The 23,836-nt window shown below is 39.0% G+C and overlaps 1 protein-coding gene across 1 annotated transcript in view; it reads left to right on the top strand.

Annotated features, from left to right (window-relative positions):
- Window positions 1–23,836, top strand: part of CERS6 (ceramide synthase 6) — a 331,299-nt gene that overhangs the window by 234,092 nt on the left and 73,371 nt on the right. The window contains exons 5-6 of the mRNA XM_049616074.1: window positions 18,209–18,259; window positions 22,109–22,201. Coding sequence (XP_049472031.1) covers window positions 18,209–18,259; window positions 22,109–22,201 — 144 coding nt within the window. The remainder of the gene's footprint in view (window positions 1–18,208; window positions 18,260–22,108; window positions 22,202–23,836) is intronic.

Below are 23,836 nucleotides of genomic sequence, written 5' to 3'. Positions count from 1 at the left end.
ATTTCTTTTGCTATGCAAAAGCTTTTTAATTTGGTGTAGGCCCCATAGTTTCAGCTTTTGTTTTCCTTGCCTGAGGAGGTATGTCCATAAATACATTGCTAAAGCCAGCTTCCAAAAGATTAGTGACTGTGCTTTCTTTTAGGAGTTGTATGCTTTCCAGTCTCACATTTAGGTCTTTAATACATTTTATTTGTTGTGTATAATGTAAGAAAGTGATCCATTTTCATTCTTTTACATGTAGCTGTCCAATTTTCCTAGCAACATTTATTGAAGAGACTTTTCTTTTCCCATTTTATATTCTTGCCTTCTTTGTTGTAGATTAACTGACTACATAAATATGGGTTTATTTCTAGGCTCCTCATTCTGTTCCAGTGATCTGTGTGTCTGCTTTTGTACCAGTACCATACTATTTTGATTATAGTAGCTTTGTGATATATCTTGAAATCTGGGATTGTGATACCTCCAGCTTTGCTCTTTTTTTTTTAAGTTTATTTATTTATTTTGGGGGGTGGGGGGGTGGGGAGAGAGGATCCCAAGCAGGCTCCACACTATCAGCACAGAGCCTGACGCAGGGCTCAAACTCACATCTGTGGGATTATGACCTGAGCCATAATCAAGAGTCGGATGCTCAACTGACTGAGCCACCCAGGCGCCCCTGTTCTTCTTCCAAAAGGAAAGCTTTGTCTTATATTCAGCAAACCACTGCTGTATTGCTGGTTCAGGCCTTTGATGTTACTCAGTTGCATTGATAGATCCTACTTACATTTTGCAGCCTCTCTGTCCCCCCAGAAATGATTACATGGTTTTGGAAGATCAGAAACTGGAAGGACAGGAAAAGAGGCTTGATTAAAATCAGAAGCTGATGATCAGGACTTAACTGCATAAAGATCAATTCCTCTTTGTAATTAACTCAGCAACTCAAAAGATAATGTCTCTAGCCTAATTAGAAGATAAATAATATATAAGGATGTATATCACTCATTTAAAGGGTGTAGTTTGATCACTTGTCCTATTAGTATTGAGTAATAAACTGAATTGTGAGTTCCCTTCTGAATTTTAATATGTGGAAGTAGCAGTAAGGAAAGAGAGTCATTGTTTCTCTGAATTAAAATATGATCATCAAATTTTCATCATTGTTTAATTTAGAAAATTTAAATATTTAATATAAAATATAATATAAAACTTCGGCCTCACAGATATAAAACACACTGGAAAGCAATTACTTCATGACTTTCACTTGGATATCATAAAATTGGGCAAAATGAGCTTTTTATTATACCGATTACTAATAATGCTCTGATTGAGTTTAATGAGAGTGATTTAATTTTGCCAGTGATTCCAAAAATCTGAATTGCAGTGGATAACTGGAGTCCTTTTAAAAAGAAGAAGAAGGTTGGGGCGCCTGGGTGGCTCAGTCGGTTAAGTGTCTGACTTCAGCTCAGGTCACGATCTCGCGTCCGTGAGTTCGAGCCCCGCGTCGGGCTCTGGGTGATGGCTCAGAGCCTGGAGCCTGCTTCCAATTCTGTGTCTCCCTCTCTCTCTCTGGCCCTCCCCCGTTCATGCTCTGTCTCTCTCTGTCTCAAAAATAAATAAACATTAAAAAAAATTTTTTTTTAATTAAAAAAAAAAAGAAGAAGAAGAAGGGATGTTGGGTTTCCGTTTGTGGGGTATTGGAGTCTGCAACATGATCAGAGCATGGCAAACCAGGATTTGTCTTGGGAGAAATAAAAGGTGACAAAGAGTGGTGACATTCAGGGCTTGAAGGGCTCGTAGAAATTATACAGTCCAATTCCTAATTTCACAGAGGAGCAACCAGATGGATGACTTACCCACTGTCACCTAGCTGGTTAATGGAAGACTAAGGCCTGACAGTGGGGCTCTTGTGTCCTTTCTGATTGTCTCTTCCCTGTAATGTGGTTTTTTTCTGGGATTGGGAAATTAAGGAACTTTTATTTCCCTACTTCCAGATTGCTTTGCCTTTCATAAAAGTAGTGTTCTCTATCAACGTAATTGAACATGGCAGATTTTCAGCTGCTTTGCAGGTGTCTAATTTTTCCGTTTTTCTGCAGCGTTCTCAAATAATGATAGCATGATGCAGTTTTTTATTCTAACATGTTCATTCATGTAAAATATGTGTCTTTCATGGCCATATATGGCCATACCTAAATGGAAAGGTACTGGCAGTTTAGGAGTTTAGGAAACCTAGAACTGATTTACTTAATATGTTTGGATTCATGAGTCATATAATGAGGCCGGCTACTGGTGGGTTTTTGGATATAATGCATAGGCATGGCAGCAAGATAACATTAAAAGCATTAAAAAAGCATTTAAAAGCATAAGACAAATCAAGCCTAAAGTCCCCAATATTTTTTTTAATTTTTTTTAACATTTATTTATTTTTGAGACAGAGAGAGAGAGAGAGAGCATGAACAGGGGAGGGTCAGAGAAAGAGGGAGAAACAGAATCTGAAACAGGCTCCAGGCTCTGAGCTGTCAGCCCAGAGCCCGATGCGGGGCTCAAACCCACGGACCGCGAGATCATGACCTGAGCCGAAGTCGGACACTTAACCGACTGAGCCACCCAGGCGCCCCCCCCAATATTTTTTTTTAAAGAGAACAAGCAAGTTATGGCTCATCACCCTTTTCTTATATAATTCCTTTAAAGGGTTCTCAGAAAGCTGATTCTTAAGTAGATAGACCCTAGCTCAAAGCAAATTCGTTAAAAAAAAAAAAAAAAATCGATGACTTGTGAAAATCCTGAAGATCTCACAGGCTATATTGTCTGAAAGGACAGCCCTTATTTTCTTCCTGTAGCTGTGGATTAGCTGATTAAATATTGTGTATCACCACCTTGATGAAAAGAGCCTTCCTCCACTCAGCCTGATTTAAGTCTATGTTTTTTGGATTCTTGGGACTAATTTTGGTGTATGTTAAGGGCTGGGGAGGGTGGAGGTGGCCATGTGTCAAAGTGAGCATCAGATACAGTTGATGCAACATTGCACATGCTGAATATTGCTTGTTCAGTGAATTAGGTTTAAAGGAACTCGTTTTCTGGGTGCCAGGGTTCTTCCCAATGTGTCTCTCTGTTGCCATATGAGGCTTTGGTTGTCAGGATGAAGAGTGGGCTGTGGCGGGAATACAGCACCAGAGACGCCACAGGACGGGGGGCTTCAAGAACAAAAAAGTTCATTTCGGCCTCATGAGCGACCTAGGCTAGCAAGGCAGCTTGATCCACATGGTCTTCAGAGACTTGGTGTTTTTCATGTCATTGATTTGCCATTTTTGGTGCAGTGGTTCTCAAACTTTTTGGTTTCGGGTCCCCTGTACGCTGCTAACAATTATACAGGATTTTTAAGAGTTTTTGTTTTGGGGTCCCTGGGTGGCTCAGTTAGTTAAGTGTCCGACGCTAGATTTTGGCTCAGGTCATGATATCATGATTAGTGGGATCGAGCCCCGCATTGGGCCCCTTGCTGTCAATGCCAGTCCCTGTTAGGGATTCTGTCTCCCACTCTTTCTGCCCCTCCCCCACTCATGCATATGCTCATGCTCTCTCTCGAAATAAATAAACTTAAAAAAAAAGTTTGTGTTGCGGCGCCTGGATGGCTTAAGTCAGTTAAGCGTCCGACTTTGGCTCAGGTCTTATGGTTCATGAGTTTGAGCCCCGCGTCAGGCTCTGTGATGAAAGCTCAGAGCCTGGTGCTTGCTTTGGATTCTGCATCTCCCTCTCTCTGTGCTCCTCCCTTGCTCGTGCTCTCTCTCTGTCTTTCAAAAAAAAAACCGTTAAAAAATTTTTAAAAAAGTTTTTGTTTTTATTAGTACTATCAATATTTATTAGGAATTAAAACATAAAATTTGAACACATTAATTAAAAAAAATTTTTTTAACGTTTATTATTGAGAGACACAGAGAGACAGAACATGAGCTTGGGATGGGCAGAGAGAGGAGGAGACACAGAATATGAAGCAGGCTCCAGGCTCCAAGCTGTCAGCACAGAGCCCGATGCGGGGCTTGAACTCACAAACCCCGAGATCGTGACTTGAGCCAAAGTCGGACGCTTAACTGACTGAGCACCCAGGCATCCTAAACTCATTTATTAATTTATTTAAAAATAAAAATAATAAATCATTGCATGATAACATAAATAAAATTTTAAGAAAAATAACTATATATTCTAAAGTAAAAATTAGAGATTTTTGCAGTCCTCTCTAATACATGGTTTAGTAGAAGAGAGGTATCTCATCCCTGCTTCTACATTTGATCTATTTTGATGTGTTTTTTTCCTTTGGTGAAGTATTTGAAAAAATATCTGGGCCTTGCAAAGTTATGTGGTTGGGAAAGGCAGAAGTATCTTAATAGTGTTTTTCAAAAAACCTGTAGATCTATTATACCAAAACTCAGCCAGAATGTCAGTGAACTTTTTATACTTGGTTACATTAGTGTGCATTGATCTGTCTTTCCTTTTTACCCACATATGATCATTTAACACAATGCATTGCTCATTTGGAAATTATTGGTTCACGGAGTTATGTAGATCTTACAAATGTTGACATGTCATTGTAAGTACCAAAGTTTTTTTAATGTTTCCACTAATGTCAGAACCTTTTAACTAATGGGAATCTGTTGGGCATACAATAGCCTATACTAAATGTACTAATACCAAAATACTGATATTTGCTTAAAAGCTTGAATTTTGGGGTGCCTGGGTGGCTCAGTTGGTTGAGCGTCCGACTTTGGCTCAGGTCATGATCTCACAACTCCGTGAGTTCGAGCCCCGCGTCGGGCTCTGTGCTGACCGCTTGGAGCCTGGAGCCTGTTTCAGATTCTGTGTCTCCCTCTCTCTCTGACCCTCCCCCGTTCATGCTCTATCTCTCTCTGTCTCAAAAATAAATAAACGTTAAAAAATTAAAAAAAAAAAAAGCTTGAATTTTATCATTGGCAGCAAACACTGTCATTCGATTTTCTTTAAGCAACAGGCTCACTGTGTTCATTTTCAAGAAAATGTCTACAAATGCTCGTCATAATAAACAAGTCTGTGTGAGAAACATAAACAGCCAAGTTTTCTTTCACATTTCATTCAGTTCATTGTTTTTCATGTTTTCTCCACCTTCATATTATTGTTTCTCTCTATCCTGAATAAATGTTAACGATAGGAGCCAGAAGACTCTTTTATACATGGTAATTACACTTTCATTCCCAGGCCTCCATTCCTGGTGGCAGCTAGTAGTCTCTAAGCAGGTATGTGGCACCAGTGGGCTGTGTGAATCCTTGTGAGGAAGCCACAGAATTCTAACCTTTTATTAGTTGCTAATTGGAACAACAGTATGCAGCCAAACTTTTTGGAGTAATTTCATGTTTTCACAGGATAAGAAATGAAGACCCTCTCCATGTATCCAGATGTGCCCATTAAAGGATCTTACAGTAGAGTTCTCCCCTTTCTCTCTCTTCTCTGGCTCCAGCTCCCACTTTTGTTCTCTTTCTTCCTATTTGGCAAAACTGTATCTTACTCATAAAAACCAGCTTTTTCGAGTTGAAAATATTATGCAGGGAGATGAATGAATCATACTCAGCTAGGGTATGGTAGAGAGAAGCTTGAATTCTGGTCCTCTGCCACAGTGATCTGTTCTCTTTACAGCATTTGTGAGGTTTACGATCGGCATCTCACACAACAATGGATGAAATGACAGATGGGTCTAAGCATTGTGTGGACATCAAGAAGGGGCCCGTAATCACAAGTTTACTTTCTCATCACTTACTTCTTTCTGCTGATCCACATTGCTCTTAGTTATAAGTGATATCCTATATCCTGTTGCCTTCTGTGTGCTTATAACTCTCCTTAGAAGTTGACAGCTGGTTAGGAAAAATCAATACCAAAGAACATAAAACCACAGGGACACATAAGAGGCACTTTTTAAACATTGAGAGCCAATTTACAGACTATATACTTTTCAAGGAATCTGGAGTTCATTGGAGAGGAGACTCGCAAAAGTCTACACAAAATGATCTCTGGAGGTAGAAGGCCAGTGAACTAGCGCCTAATATAGATTGATGAGGAAGCAGCAGGACAGAGGGGTGGAGCTGGCATGTCAGACAAAGTGCCTGAATAGCTAAGGCACAGAGACAGGAATCAGTGGAATACACACAGCGAGATGCTTGGCTTGGGGAGAGCAGGGGATGCTTATTGAGAAGAGTGGGCTTAACCTTGCTGGGTCACTGTGGACAGCCCACCCACCAGGAGCATGAACAGCCAGGCAGAGACGTTTCATCTTCTCAGTTGCAAACGAGCAGGAGGCTTTTAAGATTTTTGTTTTAATCCTCTGGAGAATAATGCAAGCAAAGGAATGATTAGGAAAAATGATGTCGGAAATATGACATGGTTCCTAAAGGATAAGGAAGACCATACTCTTCCTTCCATCTCCTGACTATCTACTGCTTATCTCTCTGACTTCAACTACTCTGGTACCTCCTAGTGGAAGTGTCATCTCCCACCTCACCCTCTGAGACTGGACTATATGTCTTCTTTTTTTAAAAAAAATCATTTATTTATTTTTATTTACTTATTTTCGAGAGAGAGAAAGAGAGGGAGAGAGAGGGAATGAATGGGGGAGGGGCAGAGAGAGGGGGTCAGAGGATCCGAAGCAGGCTCTGTGCTGACGCCTGAGAGCCCAACACAGGGCTTGAACTCAGGAACTGTGAGTCTTTTTATGTGCTATTCCTCTGCATCTTGTGTTTACCCCTGCTGTAGCCTGTCATAATTATTTTGTTTATCCAGGAGATGGTAATTTCCTTGAGAATGGAGAACTTGTCTTCATGCCTAGCAGAATGCCTGATTCATGGCAACCACTCATTAAATACTTAAAAGAGTAAGTGAGTGAGGAGGGCGCAATAATATTAGCACAAAGATATTAGGCCAGAGGCAAATTGGTTTAGAAGTGGTAAGGAAGAGGTTGATGGGGATCTTCAGACTGGGAGTAGGTGGGTAAGTAGCAAAGTGATTGATCATCACGGTAATGAATGCAATGTTTATTCTATATTATTTGCTCTTCTCATTATTTTCCTCATTCTACTTTCTCTTATTTGAGAATTTATAATTAAATTATGAATAATTTGTTTATACTCAAAATATCACTGTCACATGTAAATACTCTGAAGGCAGTTATTTCATATATTAGGTTTTAGTTTCAAGTTAATTGGAATTACTGAATTATTTGAGAATGGTAATATATTTCTATGCTACTATTATTTGTAAATATAGAGCAAAAAGTGTGCGTGGTTTTTTTTGTTTGTTTTCTTAATGAGACCTATTAAAAGTACATGGACTTGAGTGGCTCCTGGGTGGCTCAGTCAGTTAAGCATCCTACTCTTGATTTCAGTTCAGGTCATGATCTTGTGGTTCCTGAGTTCAAGTCCCACGTCAGGCTCTGCACTGACAGTGTGGAACCTGCTTCGGAGTCTCTCTCCCTGTCTTCCTCTTTTTCTCTCTCTCTCTCTTAAAATAGATAAATAAACTTTAAAAAAAGAAGGAAATGGACTTGGTTACTTTTCATTATTCAAATAAGACCTGTTCATTGCAGAAAAATTATAGCTACAATTATGTAATTTAATACTGATATACAAACATTAAAAACAAAAGTAAAAATTATCTGAGATAATCATTTCTCAGAGGTAATCAGTAAGTAATTTTGGTAAATATCCTGCCAGACGTATTGCATGTATATATGTGTGTGTTTGTGTCTCTGTGTCTAAATATATATCTACTTTAAGCATAAGGTATACTATATATTCTGCTCGTAATCTAATTTTAACTTCAAATATGAATGCCTCTTACATTCCCTTAGCCCACCTGATATAGCACAGCTGTGGTACACAGTTCCATCCCCCCCATTACAGTGTTCCTTGCAAGCTGTGCCTTATCTTCTCTGCTTTCTCCAAACCTGCAAAGGTCTTTTAGACACAGGCAGCTACAACCTAGAAATATGAGGGAATTAATACTGAAAGCTCAAGCAGTGGGGCATGAGAGTTGGTGGATACATGTCCCAGTCCCCAGCCCCCTCAGTTGGGACAGTTATGAGATATGTGCTACGTACATTGTGCTGACATTCCCAGTGGAACTGAGATGCAGTTGACTGTAGCTGTAAGTTATATGCTTGAACGCCATATTGGGTGTTCTCTCTCATCTATCTCACCTTCTCTATTTGCCCAGTTCTGTTTTCTGAGATAACCTTTTAGACAGCCCCCACCCACATCCTCATCTTGCTCTGTTCCCACACAATCCCTACCAAGACCATACCAGCCTCGTATTATTGGACTATTGGGTTTATTTCAATTTCACATTTCTAGAAAAAAGAATTATAATGGAAATCCATGTACAAGTGCCTTTAATATGGATCTAACTATTTTTTTCAATAAAAGCTGAGTCAAAGAATATGCTGATTTTAAAGACCAAATTACTTTTTAGGAAAGTTATTCCTATTTTTAAAGTGTTAGTTTCCTTATATACTGCTGACTCCTGGGAGTTAACTTCTTTAAATATTGTTCAGACTTCAGTAAAAATATTCTGTCTGTTTCTGGCCTGTAATTTTTATACATGTTTTTGGTCACATATTTTTGTTTAATATGTTGCCTGTTTATATATTCTCCTTAATTTTCCCATTAATTATTTAAATACTTTAATCAATTTTTATGGGTTCTTTATATGTTAAGATACTAATTCTTTGCTGTATGTTATAAATTGTTTCTCTGAGTTATCTTTTGACTGATTTTGTGCTTCTTGGTAGCTACTCTCATTGGCCGCATTCCCAAACTGTACACTGGCCTGAGCATCTTTCTACCACTCTGTGGACATTTCCGTCTAGATCTTTCCACCTCATTTTCTTTCATTCTTCCTTCATCTGGATTTCCTTCTTGATTTCTTTCCCTTACCTGGAATTAATCAGTCCATTCTGCTTTGCAGTGATTCTCACTGGGTGTAGGGGAGAGATCCATAACCAAATCCATGGGATAGATGGCCTTTTTTAAGCTTCCTATTCCCCACTCTTGAGAAGTACAGCCATAGTTACTGTAGGGTGTGTGTGGAGTCTCTCAGCTGACAAGAGGCAGAAAAAGTTGAGAACTACTGGCTGGAAGAATTTAGAAGGCATGGAAATGCTACCAGTATTGCTCTTCTCTTTGTTTCTATGATTAAACCCTCACGGAGATCCTATGACCTCAGGTCTCGTCTCCAAGGAAATCCTTCTGTTTATGTATGCCTGGCAGATCTGCAAATTACTTTCTAAATTGATTGCTGAATGTGCTGAAGACACATGGTTGACCAGGTCTTGAAGACCAGCATCTTTTTTTAAAGCCGATCAATATAAAAGGCTGCTATCTTTATATAATGACATGAGGTCAATTCCAAATTACATTTGCACATCACAAGAGCTTTCAAAGCTAATGCAGATGCCAGGGGCCTTTATGAAGGGGTCACCACTCTGCTTTGCAAATTTATAGCCACATATATACTGACCCAGGAAAGGAGGAAAGAGTTCATCTTGCATTCTGGGGAGCACCCTTCTTAGACTGTTCATCACTCACCAGCAGCACCTTCAGGCTGAGAGACTTCTGGCTTCATTCTTTTCATTTCAAACAGATTTATTTATCAGCGTTTATACTCACAGAGTAGGAAATATTTCTTTGTACTCTGAGTTATTTTACAATGTGTATTAAGTTAAAACTGTAGCTTATCATTTTGAATAGATTTGATTTTATATTCACTTAAATCATACAATTGTTCAAAAAAGATTTATAATATTTTATAATCACATTATTAATATAGATATTAATATCAAAGCTACACATAAAAGGAAAAATAAGCAAAGATGTTAAGAGATGATCACAGTTGCTATGACTGAACTCTAGAATTAGATCTCAGCCTCCCCAAATCAAAGTCCAAAGATAACAATTGGATAATGTAATTCTTATTTGGTAAGAGGAAATATGCTAAGCATTCACAGAGAGGAAGAATTTTTTCCCCTTGGACTAAATTTTAAAGGAACAATGTCGTGGAACTTTTACATTCAAATTAGGGTGACTTAGTGGTAACCTTTCTCCTATAAATTCATTACAGACATGTAAGCACTTTTCTCATGTTTATTTCTTACAATAAATCCTCAGGATAAGCCAAAGGTATAAGGTTTAAGTGTCACTCAGTTAAAAGTGTTTTCAGGGTAGTTTCAGTATACTTCAGAAACCTAGGATTCTTGTTATTTTATTTTTATTTTTTTATTTTTTAATGTTTATTTTGAGAGAGTGAGAGACAGAGTATGAGCTGGAAAGGGGTAGAGAGAGAGGGGGAGACAATCTGAAGCAGGCTCCAGGCTCTGAGCTGTCAGCACAGAGCCTGACATGGGACTTGAACCCATGAACCGTAAGATCGTGACCTGAGCTGAAGTCGGAAGCTTAACTGGCTGAGCCACCCAGGTGCTCCTAGGTTTCTGGCATTTTAAAACACAATCAAGCCTTTGTGTATCTGATACTTACTATCCGGAGGCCAGCATGTCTCTTAGACTGTATTCCTTGACTGTTAGTTGTCTCAGCTGGACTTTGTGAAAGCCATTTAGGAGTTTGGATGGAAAGAGTGAAAAGATGAAATTTTGCCTCTAAGATGCTGTCTTTGGGTGAAGACCCACACACATGTTTCTCATCTTTGATAAAGCAACAAAACTTCTTTAATACTTTGTGTGATTCATGTTCATTTGTTAGATCAAAATAGTTCTGAATTAAAATAAACTGCTATTCATTCAGCTACAGGTACCTACTGGTTCCTGGGGAAAGTGTGTGTGTGTGTGTGTGTGTGTGTGTGTGTGTGTGTGTGTGTGTGTTTATATTTACGTTAACCATTTAACACTTGCCTGGTTAACCAGGTATTCTTTTCTCTGGTCTTTTGCTTCAAACTCCAGTGTTCCTTTAGGCTTATAGTGACATGATAAGCATGAGTGATATGAGGTAGCCTACCTGTCTTGATTTTTTTTTTAGATTTCAGTTATTTTTCAGAGCAGTTTTTTGTTCAGAATAAGACTGAGAAGCAGATCCAGAGATTTCCATCTACCCCTGGCCCCACACATGCATAATCTGTCCCATGATCTCCTCCCACAGCAGTCCATGTATTCTAATTGATCAACCTACACAGACACATCATAATCACCCAAAGTCCATAGTTTACATTAGGGTTCACTCTTAGGGTTGCCTATTCTATGAGCTTGGACAAAGCCTCCTTGATTTTTGAGGATTCATCCATCCTCATGATAGATAGCATGGAAACTGAAAAGTAGATTTGGTGGGGTTTTTTAAACTATTATTTTCAAGGAATATGTCAAATGGAAATTTAAAACATTTTTTAATGCTTATTTATTTTTGAGAGAGAGAGAGAGCGCGCGCGCAAGCAGGGGAGGGGCAAAGAGAGGGAGACACAGAATCCAAAGCAGGCTCCAGGCTCTGAGCTGGCATCACAGAGCCAGATGTGGGGCTCAAACTCACAAACGGCGAGATCATGACCTGAGCCGAAGTCGGATGCTTAACTGACTGAGCCCCCCAGGCGCCCCTCAAATGGAACTTAAAAAAATAAATAAAATAAGATCAAACCTATCTTATTCCAGATGGTAAAGTAAAATTATCAGATCTGATCTATTTTTGTTAATTCTGTTCATGATGAAGCTTCTAAAGAACAGCTGATAAGAGACCTGATACTTCAAAGGCTTCTCTACTTTTCTCTTTAAAACAAACAAACAAACAAACCATAGTTATATATAAGTCTTATGCATATGGTCAAAACGCAAATGTAGACTATAGGATGACTCCCCACAGCACTTCTGACCTCCATCCTGGTGCTGGGGTTAGGTTTGCTCAGGGAAAGAAGAGTCACAGACGTCTCCCGTGGGACACCGTGTTATTGATGGATGCACTTGACACAGGGTTGTGTCTCAAGTGACGTATATGGGAGCAGATGTGTGTAATATAATGAAAAATCCCATTATACAGACAGTATGGTTTAGACTGAGAGTGTTAGAAGTCATTTCTTATCCACAACATTATGGTCTACCTGAGTTTTATTCAGATGTTTTGTAAGTCTTCTTAAATTGAAATCAGTTGATGTGGAGTTTAATAGCTATGAAGCATGTTTATTAAAAATTGTCTTAAGATGCTGTGTTAACTCTGGCTGTCATAACAGAATACCACAGATTGGGTAACTTCAATAATAGATATTGATTTCCAATGCTTCTGGAGGCTGGAAGTTCCAGATTGAGGCCTGGCAGGGTTAGGTTTCTGGTGAGGGCTCTCTTTCTGACTTGCCTGTCTTCCCAATGGCCATCTTCTCACTGCTATCATCACATAGCCTTTCTTCTGAGCATGTGGGGAGAGAGAGAGAGAGAGAAGAGGAGGAGGAGAAAGAGTGAGATCTCACTTCATCTTATAAGGCCTCCACTCCTTTCAGTATAGGATTATGATCTTATCCTCATGATCTCATTCAACCTTAATTACCTCTTAAAGGCCCTATCTCCAGATACAGTCACCTTGGATATTTAGGGCTTCGACATATGAATTTGGGCGGGGTGGGGGGGGGGAGGTGGCGGGAACACAGTTCAGTTCATAGCAGATTCCAAAACAAAAAATTGACATAATTTCTGTTGGGGATAAAAAAAAAAGGCAGGAAGTATGCCTGAGGAATCTTGTCAGTGATTGATAAACACGGAGCTCTTTTTGAAAAATGAGAGGCCCGATTACCCATCTTTACATATGGGTTCTTTTGTTGATTAAGCAGGATTTGAAGGTCTTCTCTAACCCTGAAATTCAGTTTTGTAATGTAAAAACTCATTTTTGGTAATCAATTCCAAATGCCCTTAGTGTTTCTCTTTCTTTACCCGTTCTTTGTACCCAAGATACCAACTGCAAGGAAGGTAAAGTGGAAGAATCTAGCTGGCCTGGGTTTGAATCTAAGTTTTTCTACTCATCAGCTGTGTAGTCTTCAATTAATTATGGTACCTTTTTGAGCTTGCTTGTTTGTCTATAAAATAATTAAAGAGACTTGCCTTGATGCATATATTAGTGAGAAGACAGGCTATGCTAGTATATGTATGTATGTGTGTGTATATATTTTTTAAAGACAACCCAGTAGCTTAGATATGAGAAAAATGATAGAAATGTGTTCATCTCCCACATACAATCCAGAGGTAAGCAGACTGGGGCTGGTAGGAGACCTCTAACATCAACCTCAACAGAAACAGATTTCAAGGTCCCAGGTGACCGCTCCAATTTTCATGTTCTCCCTCCAATAGGAGTGGAGAAAGGGTGAGAGGAACACATTCCCTTGAACTTTTAGGGGCACCATCCTGAAGTGGCACATGTAAATTCTGGTCATATCCCTCCCACCAGAGCTTAGATATGTGGTTATATCCAAGAGGGAGGTTGGTTGAGAAGTAATGTCTCTAGCTAAATTTTGTTTCACTGGCAATTTCTGCCTCAAAGGGTTATTATAAACATTAGGAATAATCCATTAATTCATTCATCAAACATTAAATTGTGGAATATTGGAACAAAGGGCTTAGCAGGGTGCCTTACACATGGTAAATACCAGGAAGATGGTGTCACCTTCTTTCAAATGTGGTCCAAGGCCCATTAGCATCTGCACTGCCTGGAAGCTTGTTAAAAATGTAGAATCTTAGCCCCAGGCCAGACCTACTGAATCAGAACCTGCATTAACAGTTTGAAAAGCTCCATGCCAGCATGTTGTCTCTTAGGATATCCTGCTGGCTGTGTTGCTCTGACACTTGCAGTGTTGTTGTGAGAATTAAATAAGATAATATATATAAAGTACTTTGGAATCTGTGAAGTGTTTCATAACATTATTTAAGTGTATGTGTGTGACATGGAAGAATGTGAATCTCAAGGTATTGGAATGACAAGATGGGAAAATCCTTGGGTTTTTAGACTCTCCAGGCTTGACAACATGAGTTGATATTGTGAGGCCATGTGAAAAAGGCTTATCTGTTTCTGGAAAATGTGCTTAAATTGCCATGCACTGTTCTAAGCACAGAACTTATTATTTAGGAAGATGCTAGGCCTATCATTCTAAACCTAGGGTTTTCAGTGTGTTATTTTTAAATTACCAGTGTTCCTGACATCTGAATATTTCAGCTTTTTATGTTTTGAATTATGTTGTTATCCTTTAATTCATGTGATGGAATATACAGATTTTGATATCAAATTAATGTTTAAATGATTCTGAAAAAGACACCTAGAAATGTAGAAAATGGAAAAATTGATAAAAGAAAATGAATTTTAAAGAAAAGATAGCTTCATGGTATCAATTCACATAGAAGGAATTACACCTAATATATTAAATTATAAGCAGCTAATTCAGATTCATACACTAGTGTTGAACTATAAAAAATTGGGAAAATCGCCTGCTCATGGACTTTAGTTTTCTAATCTGTAATTGAGAAAGATGACATTTGTGTTTGTTTTACCAGCCCCATAGGGTTGAGGAAGCCCATAAAATCTGAGATCCTAGAAAAATGTGGTATGCATACAGAAGGCGATACTCGCATCTAGTGTTGTCAAAGGGAGAGGTATAGGTGAACATGCATCAGTGTGAAAGAACTTATTATTAAAATGCTTGGGGGACGCCTGGTGGGGGGGGGGGTGGCTCAGTCTGGTAAACGTCCAGCTTCAGCTCAGGTTATGATCTCATGGTTCATGAGTTCGAGCCCCACGTAGGGCTTTGTGCTGACAGCTCAGAGCCTGGAGCCTGCTTTGGATTCTGTGTCTCCCTCTCTCTCTGCCCCTCCCCAGCTTGCACTCTGTCTCTCTCTCTCTCTCTCTCTCAAAAATAAATAAACATTAAAAAAATTAAAAAAATAAAACAGTTAAAATGCTTGGAAAATAAGCTTGCAGGCTGAGTTAGGGCCCTGGTAGTTTCATCGGATTCATAGTATGCAGGCCTATTGCTCCTGTTTCACCTGGGTGAAGGCCCACTGAGAGACAAAGACTCATCCAGTATATCTGCAGGTCAGTCAAGTTTTGGCACATAATGGAAACAGGTCTAGTTGGTATACATCCGATGCACACAGGGAGAAGTCTGCATGTTAGGAAAAAACCAGACAAGTCAAGAAACTCACAGATGAGGGAAAGCTCTAAAAAATGGCTGTTTCTAGGACACTTTGTTCTCCTGCCTGTGACTGGAAGGAGTGGCCACAGTGGAAGAGATTCCCACTACATCTTTAGAGGCAAGCACGTGCATGCCCTGTTGCCTTGGGACTGATACATTCAGAAAAATGCTACAAGATTTGTCATAGGCCTTGTGTTTAATTCTGTATTCCTTTCATTAGCATTTAGTAAATGAACGTTGCACTGTCAGCTTTGGGTCCAGGTGCTGGGGGGATAAACATACCTTTCCCTCAGGGACTTTCAACTCATTATTGAGATAATATACAGCTTTATCAGAAAAAGGATAATAACCAACATTTGTACTATACTTTAAAATAGATCTTGGTATGTTATGCCCATTTAAAAATTATGTGTGTACATGTGTTTAATTTATTAAAAATAAATCTATATTTATATAGAAATACAGAAATATAGAAAAAAGACCAAAAGTGGGATGTACATGAAATGATAATAGTGATGAAAATACACATTATTTTTCATTACTTTCTGTATTTTCTGTATCTTCCTCGATGGACATGTATTATTTATATAACCATATGACAACCACATATGAAACTTCTGAAGCTTCTAAAATATTTTTATACATGCTGTCTCATTTGATCTTCACAAGCACTCTGTGAGGTAGGTCAGTAATAAACATCAAGGTTATAGATGAGAGAAAATGGAGGAGACGGACAGGCATACAACTCAGACACCAGGATGTTACGTGCAATGATGTATACAGCACTGAACAGGTAGTCAATGGCAAGAGCAGATGAAAGGAAGGCATATTAGTAGTGCTTTAATGAAAGGAGAATGGTTTAGTGCATAGAATGGCTTTTTACTTCAGTCTGGCTCCCTAAATAAAGGCCTGGTTCAGGTTTTTTATTAGACTCAGAGGCAGGGTGCACAGTAGTCACATTTGGGTCTAAGACCAGAGAGTCTGAGTTTGATTTCCAGCTCTGGGACTGCCTAGCTATTTAATCTTGGCAGTTATTTACAGACTCAGGGCCTCACTGTACCTATGTATAAAATGAAACAAATACTACTAGCTACTGTAAGAACAAAATTAGTTCATATGTGAGAACCTTGAAAAGTGTATGGGATGGGGAGCCCTGGGTGGTTCAGTCAGTGAAGCATCCAACTTGATTTTAGCTCAGGTTATGATCTCGTGGTTCATGGGATTGAGGCCTGTGTTGGGTTCTGTGCTGACAGTGCGGAGCCTGCTTAGGATTCTCTCTCTTCCTCTCTCTGCCCCTCTCCCACTCATGCTCCCTCTCTCTCTCTCAAAATTAATGTTAAAAAATATATTGAAAATAAATAAATAAAAAGCTCTTTAAAACAAGTATAATGGGACAGTCTCGAGCTAAATAACTTTTTAATTTGTTAAATAAATAACAGACCACAGAGGAAAAACCCTAAAAAAATAAATGTGTGGATGTAGGGATGACTGAACAAGTATTAGCTGCTGTCTTCATCATCATCATCATCATCATCATCATTCATGTAGAGCTGATGCGGATGATGATAGGGTGACAGTATCTATGGCTTTCAGGGAGACAAGTACATCATCCTACTGTAGACAGCAGCAACTTTTAATCTTATAGGATCTGGGACGAGGTAAGGAAAGAGGTCAGGTCAGTACAAATATATCTCACATTAATCTTTCAATGACAGTATTATCATTTTGAGATGCATAAACATGGATTGAGTTAAGGATAGATTGTGTTTCTTAAGAAACATACAGATGAAGGGGCGCCTGGGTGGCTCAGTCGGTTAAGTGTCTGACTTCGGCTCAGGTCATGATCTCACGGTCCGTGAGTTCGAGCCCCGCATCAGGCTCTGTGCTGACAGCTCAGAGCCTGGAGCCTGCTTCAGATTCTGTCTCCCTCTCTCTCTGACCCTCCCCCATTCATGCTCTGTCTCTTTCTGTCTCAAAAATAAATAAACATTAAAAATAAATTTAAAAAAAAAGAAACATACAGATGTACATTAAATGTATGTAGATGTATGCCGCAAAATGCTGATAGCTTGGGTTAAGAATGCAAAAGAATTATAAATTTAATACAAAAAATATGGGAAAGTTTGTGCTGGTATCATCGGATTGTTCAGCAGCCTGTGTAAATCTATACCAGTCTCTCCCTGCTTACTATAAATGTTTGGAATATGTGTACACTTAGATGTTCTCTTTGATTTTACAGTGTTGTAAACCAAGTGATTGCTGTCAAATTAAGAATGATTGTTTTGTCTTTAAAAGACCTTGACCATGAACTGGGAGGTGGAGTGTGTTGTGAGGGTTAATTCCCTCAGGCCTGGAATTAGTCTGAGCTGTTCTGCTGAAATAAGTATCCCTGCCGGTTACTTAACCACTGGTCACCAAAGCATGAAACGATTGATTGATAATGTTGCTTTGTAACATTGGTTGGAGGAGTTTCAGGGTAGTTTGCACCAACTGTCAGCATTGTTTATTGATAAGAGTGAGATTGATGATTTGCATCTGGTCTGGGTGAGACTTCTAAAGGGCTCTGCTGTGGAGGCTGGTTGCATAGTAGGAAGGTGGCTATGTAACCAAAATACAAAAAGCACCAGTGGGGATTCCATCCCAGAAATACTACCAGTTGAGTTTAGAAGATTACCCAGAGAGACTGTATAATGGAATATTAACTGCTTTAATATCCTAATCCTAGGGGTACTTAGGTGGCTCAGTCAGTTTAACATCTGACTCCTGATTTTGGCTCAGGTCATGATCTCACGGTTGCAATTCCCTCTCCTTCTCTCTCTGCCCTTTCCCCACTTGCACACGCTCTCCCTCTTTCTCTCTCCCTCTCTCTCTTTCAAAATAAATAAGTAAATAAACATTAAAATTTTTTTAAAAAGAAAAAGAACTCAGTTCATTTATTTTTTTTTAAAAGTCCTAATTCTAGTTAAGGTCTTCAGTTCTCATACAGGTCGATTATTGAAATCCCAAAATACTGGGGACAATCTTGTTTCATTTCCAAAACATGTGAAATGTGTTTGTCATTTTGTTTCAGAGCCCGTGGTTGTGGAATACAAGGCACTGTTGGTACAACTACCCCTATCAGGTAAGGAGACATTGCTGACTGGGTCTTCACACACACAGAGTATCTCCCTTAGGTCAGGTTCATGGTTTCAGGCCCCAGCAGGCTGGGCAGCCACTTCACTTTTTAGCCCCTTGCCCTTGCCCCTGCTGCTTGATGCCAGACTTAGCCTAGTTAAGGGAAGCAGTTTGTTTTCTCAGTGAAGTTCAGAATCAGAGCTCAGTTGCTTTAGCAAATGAATAAGCTGGAAGGTGCTTTTGCTGGAGAGTGAGATACAATCGATTCAATAGTTGGGCGATTCTTGCTTCTAACAGCTGATCTTCCAATTACTGTGGAGGGCCTGAAGACCTGACACCAGCAAGGGTCCGTCTGGACAGCAAGTGGGCAAAGTGTGGGGCTGCAGCAAACAAGCAGAGTTCAGGTCACTTTGCGGCTTAAGAGCAGCCTCTAAATATGTAAATCAAACACCATTTCCTTGAGCATAGAAAAATTGGCTTGTATCATTACACTAAACTTAAAACCATCGCCAAAACTGAGATTAAAATTATACCCCAGAAAGGGAGCATTTCAGATCTCTGCTTCCTACATACCTTTGCCTCTGTCCATGAATTCAATAAGATTAGCATGTGTTGTGGTCCTCAGATCAGTTACTATTTGAATACCATAGAGCTGGGTCTTTTCTAGTTTAATTGGAATATGTTATATAAGAGAATCAAATACAACTAGATATTTTGATGATAAAGTGACATACGTTCGGATAAGCAACTTGGATTTTTGGCTTTGGTTCTTTGGGCTGTCTTCTTAGAGGTATTTGGTCTTTTTGGTGTGCATAAAGTTAATGGGAAGCAAGCATGCTCTGTAATCGTCTCTGTTACACGCAGTGTTGCAACAGGAGCTAGGGACCAGTGTTGGAAACTTCTTGGGCTAGTTCATGCTAGGGACACATTGAAATGGAATTTGAGTTTGCATTTCCATCTCTTTTATGGGGTACATCCATATTAGAAAAGCATGTAAGCAAGCAATATGACATGGTTAGAGAAAGCTGAGCATTCTAGGGCTTTCTGATGGAGACTGAAGTCAACATCAAAACTTACTGTCCACAGTTGTAATTCTCAGGCTCCACTGCTATTTTACTACCTTAAATACTTGGGATATTGTCATTACACCTCTGGTTGTGTCCTGTATTGGTATACTGAGTGGAAAAATCCATATACATCTAGAATTCTATTTATAAAAGTATTCAAAGCCTTCTAGAAACCTTAACTTGAATGTTCATGTGGCAGCTGCTCTAATGCACTGCATTTATGAGGAAAATTCTGTCATATGAACAACATTAGGACAAATGTCACATGAAATGTAATTCCCACTCCTCTTTATAACTATAACATAGTCTGAAATAGCTTTCACATTTATGGCTGGAGCTAAGGAATTGCTTTTTTCTGAGATAATTAGTTGTTGGGGCAGTGGGCCAAAATGTAATTGCAGGCTGTTTCACAGACAAAACTATAGATTTAACATGAAAATTTGAGGGTCTGGTAGATAGATATGTTTAAAAATAAGAAACATTGAAATGTCTGCCTGACTTAGTACGTGGAGCATGTGACTCTTAACCTTGGGGTTATAAATTTGATTCCCACATTGGGTATAGAGATTACTTTAAAATAAAATAAATCTTTAAAAAACAATAAAATAAGAAGTAAAAATAAGAAACATCATCAGTATAGAAGGAAAGATACTGTGTATTTGGAGTTTCAGATCAATATTGTCTTCTGCTAGTAAGACATCATTGCTTATCAATGAATAATTTGGTAATAGCCCCCGAAATTTAGGAACAGTTCATGATTTCTTGAAGGAATAATGGTCATCTTTGATAAACTCCATATTCTCATAAAAAAATCAGCTACTTTTCTTTTTATATGTGTGGGGGAAAAAAATAAAGAGCATGTAATTATTATGCGTGTAATTAAAGTGCATTGTGGGTAGCTATGCTGAATAATTACAGAGATTACAGTTCAAAGTCAGTCTCAAGTCTTAAGAGCACTTTTTTAAAGATAGGTAGTGCTCATGAAGCATATTTATTATGTTTTTAGCATGTATATTAAGTAAATAATTGAACATATGTTTATATGAAAGAGTAGTGGTCTGCTGCAATTTTATTAAAGGCACACTGCTCCTTGTGTATGAATATATATGTAATTTATTACATATATGATGGTTCTTATATAATGCATATATTTAAGTCCAAAATAATGGAAAGTGATCTTTAGTTGGGACTAGATAGTTTGTCGTAAAGAGCACAAGTTGGGAATGAGAAGCCCTCGAATAGCAGTCACAGGGCCTCACTAGCTATAAGACCTGTGATTAGCCTTTCAACCTGAACTAACTTGACAGCAATTTCCTGTCAGCTATACTATCTAGAAAATGATGGTACTAATTTTATAGGGTTTTTATGAGAGTCAGAGAAATTAACATGTGGATAGTTTTGTCAATTGCAGAGCACTCCATGAATATGGTAGTTTTGTAATATGATGCTCTCTTAGGAACTCTGGTTTCTAGATGTACTCTCACCTGTCTTCCTAGCCCGCCGTGGTTTTTCCCAGGTGGTGGTGCAGGGAAGCTCATTAAAACTGAAATTTAACCTTGGCTCCCAGGGTCCTGAAGCCAGTGCCCTATTTTCTAGACTTCATTGCTGCCATATGTCTGACCTGAATACCCATCCCTTATTGCTAATGCCTGCAAATTTTAAAAGGACAATTCAGTGGAAAATATATTCTCTCCAGTATGGTGCTGAGTTTGATAAACACACTGATGGTCATTGTTACTCAGAGCTTGGGATTGCTGGTGGGATAATATCCTGTCCCCTCATGTGTTTTGTTGCCAGAGATCAGTGGGAGGGACAACTGTTTTCTTTGATACCAGTGCATAAAGCTGGTAGGGTTGGTAGTTAAGAGAGTGCCAGCTTCTCATGAAAGTACTTTGTTACGCTGCTATTGGTTCCCAGAGCATTAAAGTTTCAATTGCAGTTACTGTATATACTATTACATTGTGGGCAGCATGGATAGAATGCATTTCAAAGGTCTCTCATTCATTCTGGTAAAGTAAGACATTTCATTATAGCTTAGTAAACAAAATAAATGTTCTTGACTTCTACTGGCTCTCTGAGCCTCTCCCCATTCTTGGACCCCTGAAGCAGATAGAACAGGTATCACCCCCCATTTTACAAAAGGTATACTAAGGCCCACTGAGCTATGGAGCTGAGACTTGATCTCAGATTTCCTGGCTGAGGGCCTAGCCTGGTATTTCTTGGCAGCTTCCTTGTCCCTCTGCCTTTTAATAAATATTTTTGAATTATCTTTTCTGATATTTGCAATGTACAGAACATTCCTTAATAACAAGAAAGCTCTGATTAATACAGAACTCGAAACTCTGCCTTCATGACCCATCTATCACCCCATCTAGCACCCATTCTATCACCTACCTCCCTTGCCCCTATACTATGGAATCTCATGGTACTTTCCAGGGTTACTCTTTTTCTGTATGTATTAAAAGGCTTTTTTTCAGGTTGCCTAAGAAATCTTAACAGATCCTTCTATCAAGGAACCATAAATGCTGTTGTTAAAGTAAATAGTGAATTGGGTACCAAATGTTCATACTCATTGACACTTTTTTGGTTGGAGATGCAACAAACTTAATGCCATTAAGCTGTGTATTAGAGACATACTTCAAAGCCCTCTTACCCATAGAGAGAATGGGGCTGGAATCTGTGGAGGCATAAGACCATGTCACTTTTCAGCACTGAACTTGAGATGTTTGGGACACAATTTGGTTTCCTATTAACTATTAATCTTTCTTTTTTTTTTCTTTAATCCCCAGCCACTCACAACTGACCTTCACTACTATTATATCCTGGAGCTGTCGTATTATTGGTCTTTAATGTTTTCCCAGTTCACTGATATCAAAAGAAAGGTAAGAGTGGTAATGTTGTAAAGTGCTTGCAGATATGTGTCCTTAATGGCCCTTGGCAGATGGGAGTAGCGTCTGAAAGGCACTCACGTCTGTTCTCTGGCAGCACCAGCCCTGCATTATTCCAGAAAGTTTATTTTCATTTCTGGTGTTTTGTATTTTATTTGCATTGTCTCTTCCCTCTTTCCTCCAAATCTAGTGTTCTTTTCTCTGTGAAAAAAATGTATCAATGAATCCTGACAGCAGTAATTTTTTTTCTCAGTCTGATTCACAAGGCCCTCTATTCTTCAAATTAAATAAAGAAGAAAAATTGTATTTGTAGCCCCTGGGAGAGAGTAAATTCTCAGTGCTCCAGCCACACGAATGAATTTTTCCTGAATTAAAGTTACCTAACATCAGAACACATCATGAAAATACAACATTCCTAAATGAACTATGATTAGCCTCCACCTCTCCCTTCCCCTGGAGTAGCTTTTGCTGAGGGTGCATGCTCTTGACCTTTTAAGTGTTAAACCTACCCATTCCAGCTCTCATCCTACCAGCTTCTGGAAAGAATAGGCACTTCTGGCTATTTACCGCTTATAATTTTTCCATCATACCATTTTCTCCAGATTCCCATATTTGGATCATGCCTTCAAAATCGTCTTTGCTGGCGTCCAGCCCAGGGCCTCACGTGCCACATATTTGCATGCACCAGGGTCTAGTCCTGGATTATAGGGCATCATTTCCTGGTATGATCAAGCTTATAACCTTCAGCACTACTAGCCATAACTTATGTACCAGGAACTCCAAGATGTCTCTCTTCAGCCCTGGGTTCTCTCCAGGTCCATACTTCCACAAATCTAGGCATAAATAATAGTATTATGTCCTTTTTGTTTATTATTTAATCGTCCCATCAACTCCAAGATTCAGTTGGATCATTTATTAGTTACCTTATTTTATAAATGAGGAAACTGAACTTTACGTGCAACGTATTTCCAGCTGAAGACATGATCATCCCCTAGCCTTGTTCGTCCAGTAGTGCTTATAACCGACAGTTCTGTAAGCTAATGGTTTTCCTTGGCTCTCCTCTTTGTTTTGCCGCATACCTGAACCCTTAACGTCACTGACACATTTAGTTTGAGTTGTCTCTACTTTTGCTTAATCTATTGCAGTAGCCTTTTAAATGGTCCTCCTATCTAAGTAGTCATTCTTGTCTACCTGCCACCCAAGAGTTGTGTTTCTAAAACCTTTCAAGACAAAGCCAGACTACTTGGAGCAATACGCAGGTTATCAACATGATTCAAACCCACCTCTCCAGTGTTAGTACCCGTCCCTCTTCCCCCCCCTTCTGAAACACACATATGTCCTATCTATGAATGTCTTTTCATCATTGTTCAGACATAATTTTTTTCATGCACCTTTTTTTTTTTTTTTTAAAGAAGAGCTTGCCTTGGCTAGTATATACCCTATTTCCCTCCTCCCAAACCTGACCAAGTCCAAAAATAATATCTTCTTTGAAGGCTAATTCAATTCCCCCAAGGTTTTTTATCATTCCATCCTCTGTGTTTAGTTGCCCAATGTGTACATAGTTAATTTTTTTAACTGTGTAGGGGCCTACCTTCCCTAGACTTGGAGAATAGAAGAGCAAGATATGTT

Source organism: Panthera uncia (genome assembly GCF_023721935.1).
Source record: "Panthera uncia isolate 11264 chromosome C1 unlocalized genomic scaffold, Puncia_PCG_1.0 HiC_scaffold_3, whole genome shotgun sequence".
Lineage (NCBI taxonomy): Eukaryota > Metazoa > Chordata > Mammalia > Carnivora > Felidae > Panthera > Panthera uncia.
The sequence above is the reverse complement of the archived record's forward strand: the minus strand, read 5'-3'. Positions and strand labels throughout refer to the sequence as shown.